General features: G+C 41.8%; 1 protein-coding gene across 1 annotated transcript; it reads right to left on the bottom strand.

Annotated features, from left to right (window-relative positions):
* Window positions 1-11,040: 11,040 nt before the first annotated feature.
* Window positions 11,041-11,987, bottom strand: LOC112830151 (histone H3.3A-like). The gene has a single exon (XM_025879865.2). It carries the CDS (start codon window positions 11,901-11,903, stop codon window positions 11,493-11,495), a length of 411 nt encoding a protein of 136 aa, XP_025735650.1. The 5' UTR covers window positions 11,904-11,987; the 3' UTR covers window positions 11,041-11,492.
* Window positions 11,988-12,187: the final 200 nt, after the last annotated feature.

Genomic DNA, 12,187 nt, shown 5'->3' with positions numbered 1-12,187 from the left:
GAAAAAATAAGACTTCTAGGTTAGTTAGAATTCTATATACCTTGAATTGTGAACATTTCCATCGTGCTAGACTTAGTGATGATAAGGCAAGATTGATGAAGCGGTGTATTGACCCGAACACCACCATGTAAGGAGAGAAAGATCACACTTCGCAATTACGTTCTAGGGGTAATGGAGTATTCTCCCTGGTAGGTGGGCATAAGGCCCAGTTCTCACCTGTGGGTTTCTCTCCCTTTGACCCACCGTGTAGTCCCACTATACTCTAGTGCAGAATGGTCTCAGAAGGCCACCTTTTAATGAGTTCTCCAGACCTTTTGAATTATTGTCAAGACGGTGACGGGACGCCTGGGTGGCTCAGTTGGTTAAGCAGCTGCCTTCGGCTCAGGTCATGATCCCAGGGTCCTGGAATCGAGTCCGGATGGGGCTCCCTGCTCAGTGGGGAGCCTGCTTCTCCCTCTCCCTCTGCTGCTCCCCCTGCTTGTGCTCTCTTGAGCTCTCTGTCAAATAAATAAGTAAATATAATCCTAAAAAAAAAAAAAAAGACAGTGACTCAGCAGGACCCCTTCCAGCCCTAACATTTTTCTCTAGGCCAGCCAAAAAGTGGTCCACCAATCAGCAGCATTAATATCACCAGGAGGCAGACCCAATATCAGACCAATTGAATCCATGTGTTAGCAGATTCTAAGGGGATTTGTGAGAACAATCATACTGGAGAAGTGCTGCTGTAGAGCCTTTAAGGCAGACGTTTGGCTCACCTAAATCCTGCTGTGCAGGTTTTCAAATTGGAACCCAGAGGAACTCAGGGGTCTCTGCCTCTGCATTCTTAAGGTTGAACAGGAAGTCAAAGCTTGGTTTTCCCAAACTGTCACAGAGGTCCCAGGATTTAGAGAAGCCAGACTCAGAACTCTTGGTGAGAGAGAGAGAGTGGCTGGCCGATCCAATTTGTTGTCAATTATCACAGCGTGGTTTCAGTTCATTATATCCCACTGAATAATCCAGCTGCCCTACTCGAATTCATATCGTGGAAATGCGCCACTGATTGAAAAGAAAGGCAATCAAATCACCTCATCTTCCTTCTGTGACTTTGGAGGAAGGGTCCAAGCCTATGCCAGGCCCTTCCCAGGGCTGGGTTCCATCACTCTTAAGTTTTTTTTTAAAGGTTTCTGAAATCATACTCTGTTTTCTCCAAATAAGTGAATAAACCAGGATACAAATGTGATAATTCCTATTCCTCTGCTATTTAGGAGATTTTTATTTCTCTGCTACCATAAACTCACAGTAAATATGTAAAAGCAACTCTGGATATATAAGAGCTCGGCAGCATACCAATATCCATCCATGTCCCCATCCTTTCCTCCCTCAACATAAACATACTATTTTATTTTTGCCCTTATCTCTCCTAATTTGATCCTCAGTGATCATCTATTCATTTTCTAATTAATCATGGTATTAAATGTGTAAAAATAGAGTACTGGAAGTGTTAGGCTTCATTTATCCAGGGAACATGAAGGATTAAAAGATTCAGGACTTGAGGACACTAGAAAATATGGTCAACACTATTGACATTTTATATCAGATTAATTCTTTGCTTTAGGGGGCTATCCTCTGGCGGGGCAGATGCTTAGCAGCATCCCCGGCCTTTACCCCCTTTGCCCACTAGATGTCAGTAGCACTCCCTCAATTGTGACATCCAACAAAATGCCTCCAGACATTTTATTTAAGGCCTTAAATGACAAATTTGGGGAGGGAGGGGAGGAGGGGAATGGCCCCAGTTGAGAACTACTGGTTTATAATCTGTCCGAGCTTTAGTATGTGGTGTCCTCAATATCATAGTGACTCTGTCTTCTCAGTCTGAGAGGGATTGGGAGTAAAAAGAATTTAAAAATTATAAGGTTTGGGGGATTTGAGAGATGCGAACTACATACAAGGTTTTCCCTAGAATCACTTTACCTTTCCTGACAACGAAATTCAGACGTGAAACCTCAGGTAGGAATGGCTTTACAGATATTGGCAGAGAATCAACAGCAGTAGTCACCAACTTGGGCAACAGGTTAGAATCAGCCGGGAGTAAAAAAAAAAAAAAAAAATTCTTCCTTTCTTCCTTTTAAAGATTTTATTTATTTTTTTGACAGAGACACAGCAAGAGAGGGAACACAGCAGGGGGAGTGGGAGAGGGAGAGAGAAACAGGTTTCCCACTGAGCAGGGAGCCCGATGCGGGGCTTGATCCCAGGATACTGGGATCATGACCTGAGCCGAAGGCCCTGCCTCAACCCTGCCCTGGAAAACTGAGATTTAATTGGTCTGGAGATGGGCCTAGAATAGGTATTGTTTTTGTTTACTTTTGAGAGAGAGCATGAGCAGAGGTGGGAGGGACGTGGCAGGCAGAGGGAGAAGCAGGCTTCCCCTGAGCAGGGAGCCCCTATGGGTTCGATCCCAGGACCCTGAGATCATGACCCAAGCCAAAGGCAGTTGCTTAACTGACTGCGCCTTATGTACTTACTTTTTAACGTTTAAATCCTTGAGGGGAACAGCCTCCCATGGATTCTGCGTCCAATGGCTTTGGCAGGAATTTGGCACAAACCATGCAACTGTTTGCTTGGGCATTAAGTTCCCTTTCCCCAAATTACTCTGGTTTTGTTCGGTTTGCCACCAGGAGTCACTGGGTTCTTTGCTTTGCACATATAAGCATGTCTCGCCTAGATAGAATTCAGTTTCCTCTCTAACATAAATACCTTCAATTTTTAATTTTTTTAATTTTTATTTTTTTACCTTCAATTTTAAGAAGAGCTGTGTGGTCCCTTTGGTTTCAGAGACACCACTTATAGCCAGTAAAAATGGCCTTTGCCCATAGTCCTCCAGACAAATTTGTTTTAGAAGTCCTGTCACCAGCAGGTCTCCAACACCTCCAAAATAGCAGAAAGGGCCTTACATCATTAATAAAAGTTGAGGACTTATATTAAAGTGCCGCTCAGCATGTACTTCCTGCCCTTTTTCACACGGTGTCGTCCAGAGCGCACTACTGAAACACAAAGATGAACCCGGAGTATCTGAGCAGTGGTGTTCTCTTTCTTTGATGTTCTGAGAAAAGAGTGGCATCTTGTGTGGTCTAGTGAGAGATTTGAGTTACTGCTGTTTTGTGTTTATGAATGTGGGATATCCAAATCTTTCCCAAGTTCCTTTAGGGTAGTTATTTTTTAAGTCTTCTCTTAAGTTCTTGAAGATAAGCTAAATGAACAAAACATGAGACTTCTTTTCACTCACAGAGAAATCAGGGAATGAAGATGAGCCACAATAGTTCAAAAGTGGAATACTGAGTGGTGCCTGGCTGGCTCAGTTGGTAGAGCATGTGACTCTTGATCTCGGGGTCATGAGTTCCAGAACCACATTAGGTGTAGAGATTACTTAAATAAATACAACTTAAAACAAACAAAAAAGTATTATACCAAGGGAGAGGAAAACGATTCCAGAATTCACTATCCTGAGCACTGAATTCTGTTCTGAAGTCCAGGTAATTCCTTTTGTTTGTTTGTTTTTTTAATATATTATCTTTCTTTGTGCTATATTATTTTTTTTAAGATTTTTATTTATTTGAGAGAGAGAGCGACAGAGATCACAGAGGGAAAGAGAGAAGCAGACTCCCCACTGAGCAGGGAGCCCAATGTGGGGCCTGATCCCAGGACCCCGAGATCATGACCTGAGCTGAAGGGAGTCACTTAACCGACTGAGCCACCCACCCAGGCACCCAAGGCAGAGTTCTTTTCTTTCTTCTTTCTTTCTTTCTTTCTCTCTTTCTTTCTTTCTCTCTCTCTCTCTTTCTCTCTCTCTTTCTTTCTGTCTTTCTTTTCTTTCCTTTCTTTCTTTCCTTTCTTTCTTTCTCTCTTTCTCTCTCTCTCTCTCTCTCTTTCTTTCTTTTTAGTTTAATGTATTTTAATAGCAAACTTACAGGAACAGCACAGAAGACAGACAACATTAAAAACATGTACTTGCGGGGGCTGAGCAAGATGGCGGAGGAGTAGGAGACCTGGATTTCGTCTGGTCTCAGAAATTCAGCTGAATAGGGATCAAACCATTCTGAACACCTACGAACTCAACAGGAGATCGAGGAAGAGAGTAGCAACAACTCTCTGAACAGAGAAGTGACCACTTACTGGAAGGTAGGACGTGCGGAGAAGTGAATCCGAGGCGATATTCGGGAGGATAGACGGCGGGGGAGGGGGCCTCCATCGGCCGCTTCTGGCAAGTGATGGAGCAGTGAAGCACAAAATCAGAACTTTTAGAAGCCGGCTCCTCTGAGGGATGCTGCTCCAGTGGCTAAGCAGGGGGTGGAAGCCTCGCTGGGACAGTGTGGTCTCAGGACCCTCGGGGTCACAGAAAGACCAGGGGTGCCTGAGTGCGGCAGAGCTCCCAGGTATCGGAGCGGGGAAGCCGGCTGCAGAGACGGAGCCGAGGCGCGGGCTTGCAGCTCAGGGTGGCCATAAACTGTGATTCCCGGCCCACTTGGGCCAGTGCTCCTCCAGCAGGGACCCAACAAGCGGCAGAGCCGGGGAGACTCCCCTTCCTCCCCCAGGAGGAGCGGCGCGGGAGCGCACCGCAGGGATCTGCTGGGTTTGGAGACTCCACACGGGGTCGGGTGCCAGAGACAGAAACGCTCGGTCACAGGCCGGGTGAGCACGGAGTGCGGCCGGAGACCGGGGACACGGGAGTGACTGCTTTTCTCTGGGGGCGCACTGAGGAGCGGGGCCCCGAGTTCTCAGCTCCTCCGGGTGGAGATTGGGAGGCTACCATTTTCACCCTGGTCCTCCAAAGCTGTGCCGAGAGCTTGCAGGGAACAAAAGCTCCTGAGAGCAAACCCAAGCAGCTTGCTTAGCCAAGACCGACAAGGGCAGGGCAATTCTGCCTCCGGCAAAGACATTTGGGAACCACAGCAACAGGCCCCTCCCCCAGAAGATCAGCACGAACAGCCAGCAAGCCAAGACCAAGTTTACTGATCAAGGAGAATGGGAGAACTCCAGCGCTAGAGGAATACTGCACATAGAATTCATGGCTTTTTTTACCATGATTCAATAGTTTTTCAAAGTTAATTTTTTTAACCGTTTTTTGGTTTTTTTTGAATTTTTTTTTCCCTTTTTCAACCAACATCTTATCAATCCCTTTTTTAAAAAAACATTTTTTATTTTTCATTTTTAGAGTCATATTTTATCCCTTCATAGCAGTTACCCTTATTTTTAGCATATATATATAAGTTCTTCTCTCTTTAAAATTTTGATATACAGTTTCTTCTAACAGATCAAAATATACCCTAAATCACTAGTCTATGGCTTTGTTCTAGTCTCCTGCCTGATCACAGTCTCTCCCATTTTTTTTTCTTTTTTTTAAATCTTCTTCTTTCTTCTTTCAAACAACCTCTTATCAATTCCGTTTATAAAACCTTTTATAAGTTTCATCTTTACAGTCATCTTCCATCCCTTCATTGTATCAACCCTTATTTTGTACAGATATGTCTTTCTTCCTTTAAAATTTTAGGAGGCACTTTCTTCTAACAGACCAAAATACACCCAGAATCTAGTGTGTGGCACTGATCTATGCACTAGCCTGATCATATTTGATCATATTCTTTTTTTTTTGTTTTGTTCTGTTTTTGTTTGTTTTTATCTTTATCTTTTTCTTTTTTTTCTCTTTCTTTTTTCTTTCTTTCCCATTCTTTTCCCCTGGTTTCAGGTCTTTTCTGATTTGTATAGAGTATATTTGCTGGGGACGTTGTTAACCTGTTAGCATTTTGTTCTCTCATTTATCTGTTCTCCTCTGGACAAAATGACAAGACGGAAAAAATCACCTCAGCAAAAAGAACAAGAGGTAGTACCGTCTGCCAGGGACCTACTCAATACTGACATTAGTACAATGTCGGACCTAGAGTTCAGAATCATGACTTTAAAGATACTAGCTGGGCTTGAAAAAAGCGTGGAAGTTATTAGAGAAACACTTTCTGGAGAAATAAAAGAACTAAAATCTAACCAAGTCGAAATCAAAAAGGCTATTAATGAGGTGCAATCAAAAATGGGGGCACTAACTGCTAGGATAAATGAGGCAGAAGAGAGAATCAGCGATATAGAAGACAAATAATGGAAAATAAAGAGGCTGAGAAAAAGAGAGATAAACAACTACAGGATCACGAGGGCAGAATTCAAGAGATAAGCGATACGATAAGATGAAACAACATTAGAATAATTGGGATCCCAGAAGGAGAAGAAAGAGAGAGAGGGGCAGAAGGAATATTGGAGCAAATTATAGCAGAGAACTTCCCTAATGTGGGGAAGGAAACAGGCATCAAAATCCAGGAGGCACAGAGAACCCCTCTCAAAATCAATAAAAATAGGTCAACATCCCGACATCTAATAGTAAAACTTACGAGTCTCAGAGACAAAGAGAAAATCCTGAAAGCAGCTCAGGAGAAGAGGTATGTAACCTACAATGGTAGAAACATTAGATTGGCAACAGACCTATTCACAGAGACCTGGCAGGCCAGAAAGGACTGGCATGAGATCTTTAGAGCACTAAACGAGAAAAATATGCAGCCAAGAATACTATATCCAGCAAGGCTGTCATTGAAAATAGAAGGAGAGGTAAAAAGCTTCCAGGACAAACAAAAACTAAAGGAATTTGCAAACACGAAACCAGCCCTAAAAGAAATATTGAAAGGGGTCCTCTAAGCAAAGAGAGAGCCTAAAAGCAGCATAGATCAGAATGGAACACAGACAATATACAGTCACAGTCACCTTACAGGCAATACAATGGCACTAAATTCCTATCTTTCAATAGTGACCCTGAATGTAAATAGACTAAATGCTCCAATCAAAAGACACAGGCTATCAGAACTGGATTAAAAAACAAGACCCATCGATATGCTGTCTGCAAGAGACTCATTTTAGACCCAAAGACACCCCCAGATTGAAAGTGAGGGGGTGGAAAACCATTTACCATGCTAATGGACACCAAAAGAAAGCTGGGGTGGCAATTCTTATATCAGACAAATTAGATTTTAAAACAAAGACTGTAATAAGAGATGAAGAAGGACACTATATCTTACTTAAAGGGTCTATCCAACAAGAAGATCTAACAATTGTAATATCTATTCCCCTAACATGGGAGCAGCCACTTTTATAAGGCAATTAATAACAAAAGCAAAGAAACACATTGACAACAATACAATAATAGTGCGGGACTTTAACACCCCCTGACTGAAATGGACAGATCATCTAAGCAAAAGATCAACAAGGAAATAAAGACTTTAAATGAAACACTGAACCAAATGGATTTCACAGACATATTCAGAACATTCCATCCCAAAGCAACGGAATACACATTCTTCTCCAGTGCCCATGGAACATTCTCCAGAATTGATCACATCCTAGGTCACAAATCAGGTCTCAACCGATACCAAAAGATTGGGATTATTCCTTGCATATTTTCGGACCACAGTGCTTTGAAACTAGAACTCAATCACAAGAGGAAAGTCGGAAAGAACTCAAATACATGGAGGCTAAAGAGCATCCTACTGAAGAATGAATGGGTCAACCAGGAAATTAAAGAAGAATTTAAAAAATTCATGGAAACCAATGAAAATGAAAACACAACTGTTCAAAATCTTTGGGATACAGCAAAGGCAGTCCTGAGAGGAAAGTATATAGCAATACAAGCCTTTCTCAAGAAACAAGAAAGGTCTCAAATACACAACCTAACCCTACACCTAAAGGAGCTGGAGAAAGAACAGCAAAGAAAGCCTAAACCCAGCAGGAGAAGAGAAATAATAAAGATCAGAGCAGAAATCAATGAAACTAGAAACCAAAAGAACAGTAGAACAGATCAACAAAACTAGGAGCTGGTTCTTTGAAAGAATTAACAAGATTGATAAACCACTGGCCAGACTTATCAAAAGGAAAAGAGAAATGACCCAAATCAACAAAATCATGAATGAAAGAGGAGAGATCACAACCAACACCAAAGAAATACAAACAATTATAAGAACATATTATGAGCAACTCTATGCCAGCAAATTAGATAACCTGGAAGAAATGGGTGCATTCCTAGAGATGTATCAACTACCAAAACTGAACCAGGAAGAAATAGAAAACCTGAACAGACCTATAACCACTAAGGAAATTGAAGCAGTCATCAAAAATCTCCCAAGAAACAAAAGCCCAGGGCCAGATGGCTTCCGAGGGGAATTCTATCAAACATTTAAAGAAGAATTAATACCTATTCTCCTGAAACTGTTCCAAAAAATAGAAATGGAAGGAAAACTTCCAAATTCATTTTATGAGGCCACCATTACCTTGATCCCAAAACCAGAGAAAGACCCCATCAAAAAGGAGAATTACAGACCAATATCCTTGATGAACATGGATGCAAAAATTCTCACCAAAATACTAGCCAATAGGATCCAACAGTACATTAAAAGGATTATTCACCATGATCAAGTGGGATTTATCCCTGGGCTGCAAGGTTGGTTCAACATCTGCAAATCAATCAACGTGATACAATACATTAACAAAAGAAAGAACAAGAGTCATATGATCCTCTCAATAGATACAGAAAAAGCATTTGACAAAGTACAACATCCTTTCTTGATCAAAACTCTTCAGAGTATAGGGATAGAGGGTACATACCTCAATATCAAAAAAGCCATCTATGAAAAACCTACAGCAAATATCATTCTCAATGGGGAAAGGCTGAGAGCTTTTCCCCTAAGGTCAGGAACGCGGCAGGGATGTCCACTATCACCACTGCTATTCAACATAGTATTAGAAGTCCTAGCCACAGCAATCCGACAACAAAAAGAAATCAAAGGCATCCAAAATCGGCAAAGAAGAAGTCAAACTCTCACTCTGCAGATGATATGATACTGTATGTGGAAAACCCAAAAGACTCCACCCCAAAACTGCTAGAACTCATACAGGAATTCAGTAAAGTAGCAGGATATAAAATCAATGCACAGAAATCAGTGGTATTCCTATACACCAATAACAAGACAGAGAGACAAATCAAGGAGTCGATTCCATTTACAATTGCACTCAAAACCATAAGATACCTAGGAATAAATTTAACCAAAGAGGCAAAGGATCTGTACTCAGAAAACTATAAAATACTCATGAAAGAAATTGAAGAAGACACAAAGAAATGGAAAAACGTTCCATGCTCATGGATTGGAAGAACAAACATTGTGAAGATGTCAATGCTACCTAGAGCAATCTACACATTCAGTGCAATCCCCATCAACATACCATCCACTTTTTTCAAAGAAATGAAACAAATAATCCTAAAATTTGTATGGAACCAGAAGAGACCCTGAATAACCAGAGGAATATTGAAAAAGCAAAGCAAAGCTGGCGGCATCACAATTCCAGACTTCCAGCTGTATTACAAAGCTGTCATCATCAAGACAGTATGGTACTGGCACAAAAACAGACACATAGATCAATGGAACAGAATAGAGCGCCCAAAAATGGACGCTGAACTCTATGGTCAACTAATCTTTGACAAAGCAGGAAAGAATGTCCAATGGAATAAAGACAGTCTCCTCAACAAATGGTGTTGGGAAAATTGGACAGCCACATGCAGAAGAATGAAACTGGACCATTTCCTTACACCACACACAAAAATAGACTCCAAATGGTTGAAAGGAGACAGGAGTCCATCAAAATCCTAAAGGAGCACACAGGTAGCAACCTCTTCAACCTCAGCCACAGCAACTTCTTCCTAGAAACATCACCACAGGCAAGGGAAGCAGGGCAGAAATGAACTATTGGGGTTTCATCAAGATAAAAAGCTTTCGCACAGCAAAAGAAAGTCCACAAAACCAAAAGACAACCGACAGAATGGGAGAAAATATTTGCAAATGACATATCAGATAAAGGGCTGGCATCCAAAATCTATAAAGAACTTATCAAACTCAACACCCAAAGAACAAATAATCCAATCAAGAAATGGGCAGAAGACATGAACAGACATTTTTCCAAAGAAGACATCCAAATGGCCAACAGACACACGAAAAAGTGCTTAACATCGCTCGGCATCAGGGAAATCCAAATCAAAACCTCAATGAGATACCACCTCACACCAGTCGGAATGGCTAGAATTAACAAGTCAGGAAATGACAGATGTTGGCGGGGATGTGGAGAAAGGGGAACCCTCCTGCACTGTTGGTGGGAATGCAAGCTGGTGCAACCACTCTGGAAAACAGTATGGAGGTTCCTCAAACAGTTGAAAATAGAGCTACCATACGATCCAGCAATAGCACTACTGGGTATTTACCCCAAAGATACAAATGTAGGGATCCGAAGGAGTATGTGCACCCCAATGTTTATAGCAGCAATGTCCACAATAGCCAAACTGTGGAAAGAGCCAAGATGTCCATCGACAGATGAGTGGATAAAGATGTGGTATATATACACAATGGAATATTATGCAGCCATCAAAAGGAATGAGATCTTGCCATTTGCAACGACATGGATGGAACTGGAGGGTGTTATGCTGAGTGAAATAAGTCAATCAGAGAAAGACATGTATCATATGACCTCATTGATATGAGGAATTTTTAACCTCGGGAAACAAACTGAGGGTTGCTGGAGTGGTGGGGGGTGGGAGGGATGGGGTGGCTGGGTGACAGACATTGGGGAGGGTATGTGCTATGGTGAGCACTGTGAATTGTACAAGACTGTTGAATCACAGATCAGTACTTCTGAAACAAATAATGCAATATATGTTAAGAAAAAAAAAAAGAGGAAGAAGATAGCAGGAGGGGAAGAATGAAGGGGAGTAAGTCGGAGGGGGAGACGAACCATGAGAGATGATGGACGCTGAAAAACAAACTGAGGGTTCTAGAGGGGAGGGGGTTGGGGGGATGGGTTAGCCTGGTGATGGGTATTAAAGAGGGCACGTTCTGTGTGGAGCACTGGGTGTTATGCACAAACAATGAATCATGGAACACTGCATCAAAAACTAATGATATATGGTGATTAACATAACAATAAAAATAAAAAAAAACGTACTTGCATGTAGGACAACTCAGTTAGAAAAATACAGCGAATGGATGGATCTACTGTATGATAAAAATGCTACAAACACCATTTAGTTGCTGTCAATAAGAAATTTACTTGTTTTAAAAAAATCCAAATGCTGGCATTGTCCAGAAAAATTTAACAGGTTTATTTATAATTGTTATAAAATTGAACTGCTGAAACATGTTCACTGAAACATTTTGACTTGCATTAATGCTTTATGTTCCCGCATTTATATTAAAAATTCACGCACAAATGACAATGGAAAACCTGCCAATACCTGATTTCTGTCCCCTATTTTTCCACTTGCAATCATATACTTAGGTACCTTCTGACCCCATGGAAAAAAAATATCTAACGTTCAGAGTTACCAATAACAGGAAGAAGAGAAATTTTTTTTTTTTAAAGAATGAAATGTTTTCCATCATAGTGGATTCTTAAGCACGTTCTCCACGTATGCGGCGTGCTAGCTGGATGTCTTTTGGCATAATTGTGACACGTTTGTCATGGATAGCACACAGGTTGGTGCCTTCAAAGAGGCCAACCAGATAGGCCTCGCTTGCCTCCTGCAAAACACCAATAGCCACGCTCTGGAAGCGCAGATCTGTTTTGAAGTCCTGAGCAATTTCTCGCAATAGACGCTGGAAAGGAAGTTTGCAGATCAGAAGTTCGGTGGACTTTTGATAACGTCTAATTTCACGGAGGGCCACGGTACCAGGCTTGTAACGATGAGGTTTCTTCACCCCTCCAGTAGAGGGCATACTCTTACAAGCGGCTTTTGTAGCCAGTTGCTTCCCCGGGGCTTTACCACCGGTCGATTTGCAGGCAGTTCGCTTTGTACGAGCCATGGTACAGAAACTCCCTTACTTACCCCTCTTCTCCTTGGGCTGGAGCTCGGCGAGCTAGAGGCGGCGCTGGCGTTGGCGAGCGACGGCGGCTGCTAACACAATTGAAAGCCCAAGGCAGAGTTCTTAAGAGGTGACACTAAAAGCAGGATCCATAAAAGGAAAAATCCATAAATTGGATTTCATTAAGAACTATTGCTTCATGAAAAACCTTGTTAAGAGGATGAAAAAAAACAAACTAGAGTGAGGAAAAGTATTTGCAAACTACATATTTTTTAAAGTAGATG

Source organism: Callorhinus ursinus, unplaced genomic scaffold (genome assembly GCF_003265705.2).
Source record: "Callorhinus ursinus isolate GAN/ISIS: 27379988/994484 unplaced genomic scaffold, GSC_fseal_2.0 scaffold27, whole genome shotgun sequence".
Taxonomy (NCBI): Eukaryota; Metazoa; Chordata; class Mammalia; order Carnivora; family Otariidae; genus Callorhinus; species Callorhinus ursinus.
The sequence above is the reverse complement of the archived record's forward strand: the minus strand, read 5'-3'. Positions and strand labels throughout refer to the sequence as shown.

Excerpts from the sequence above, each read along its gene's own strand:
- LOC112830151 (XM_025879865.2), bottom strand. The coding sequence starts at position 11,903 with ATGGCTCGTACAAAGCGAACTGCCTGCAAATCGACCGGTGGTAAAGCC.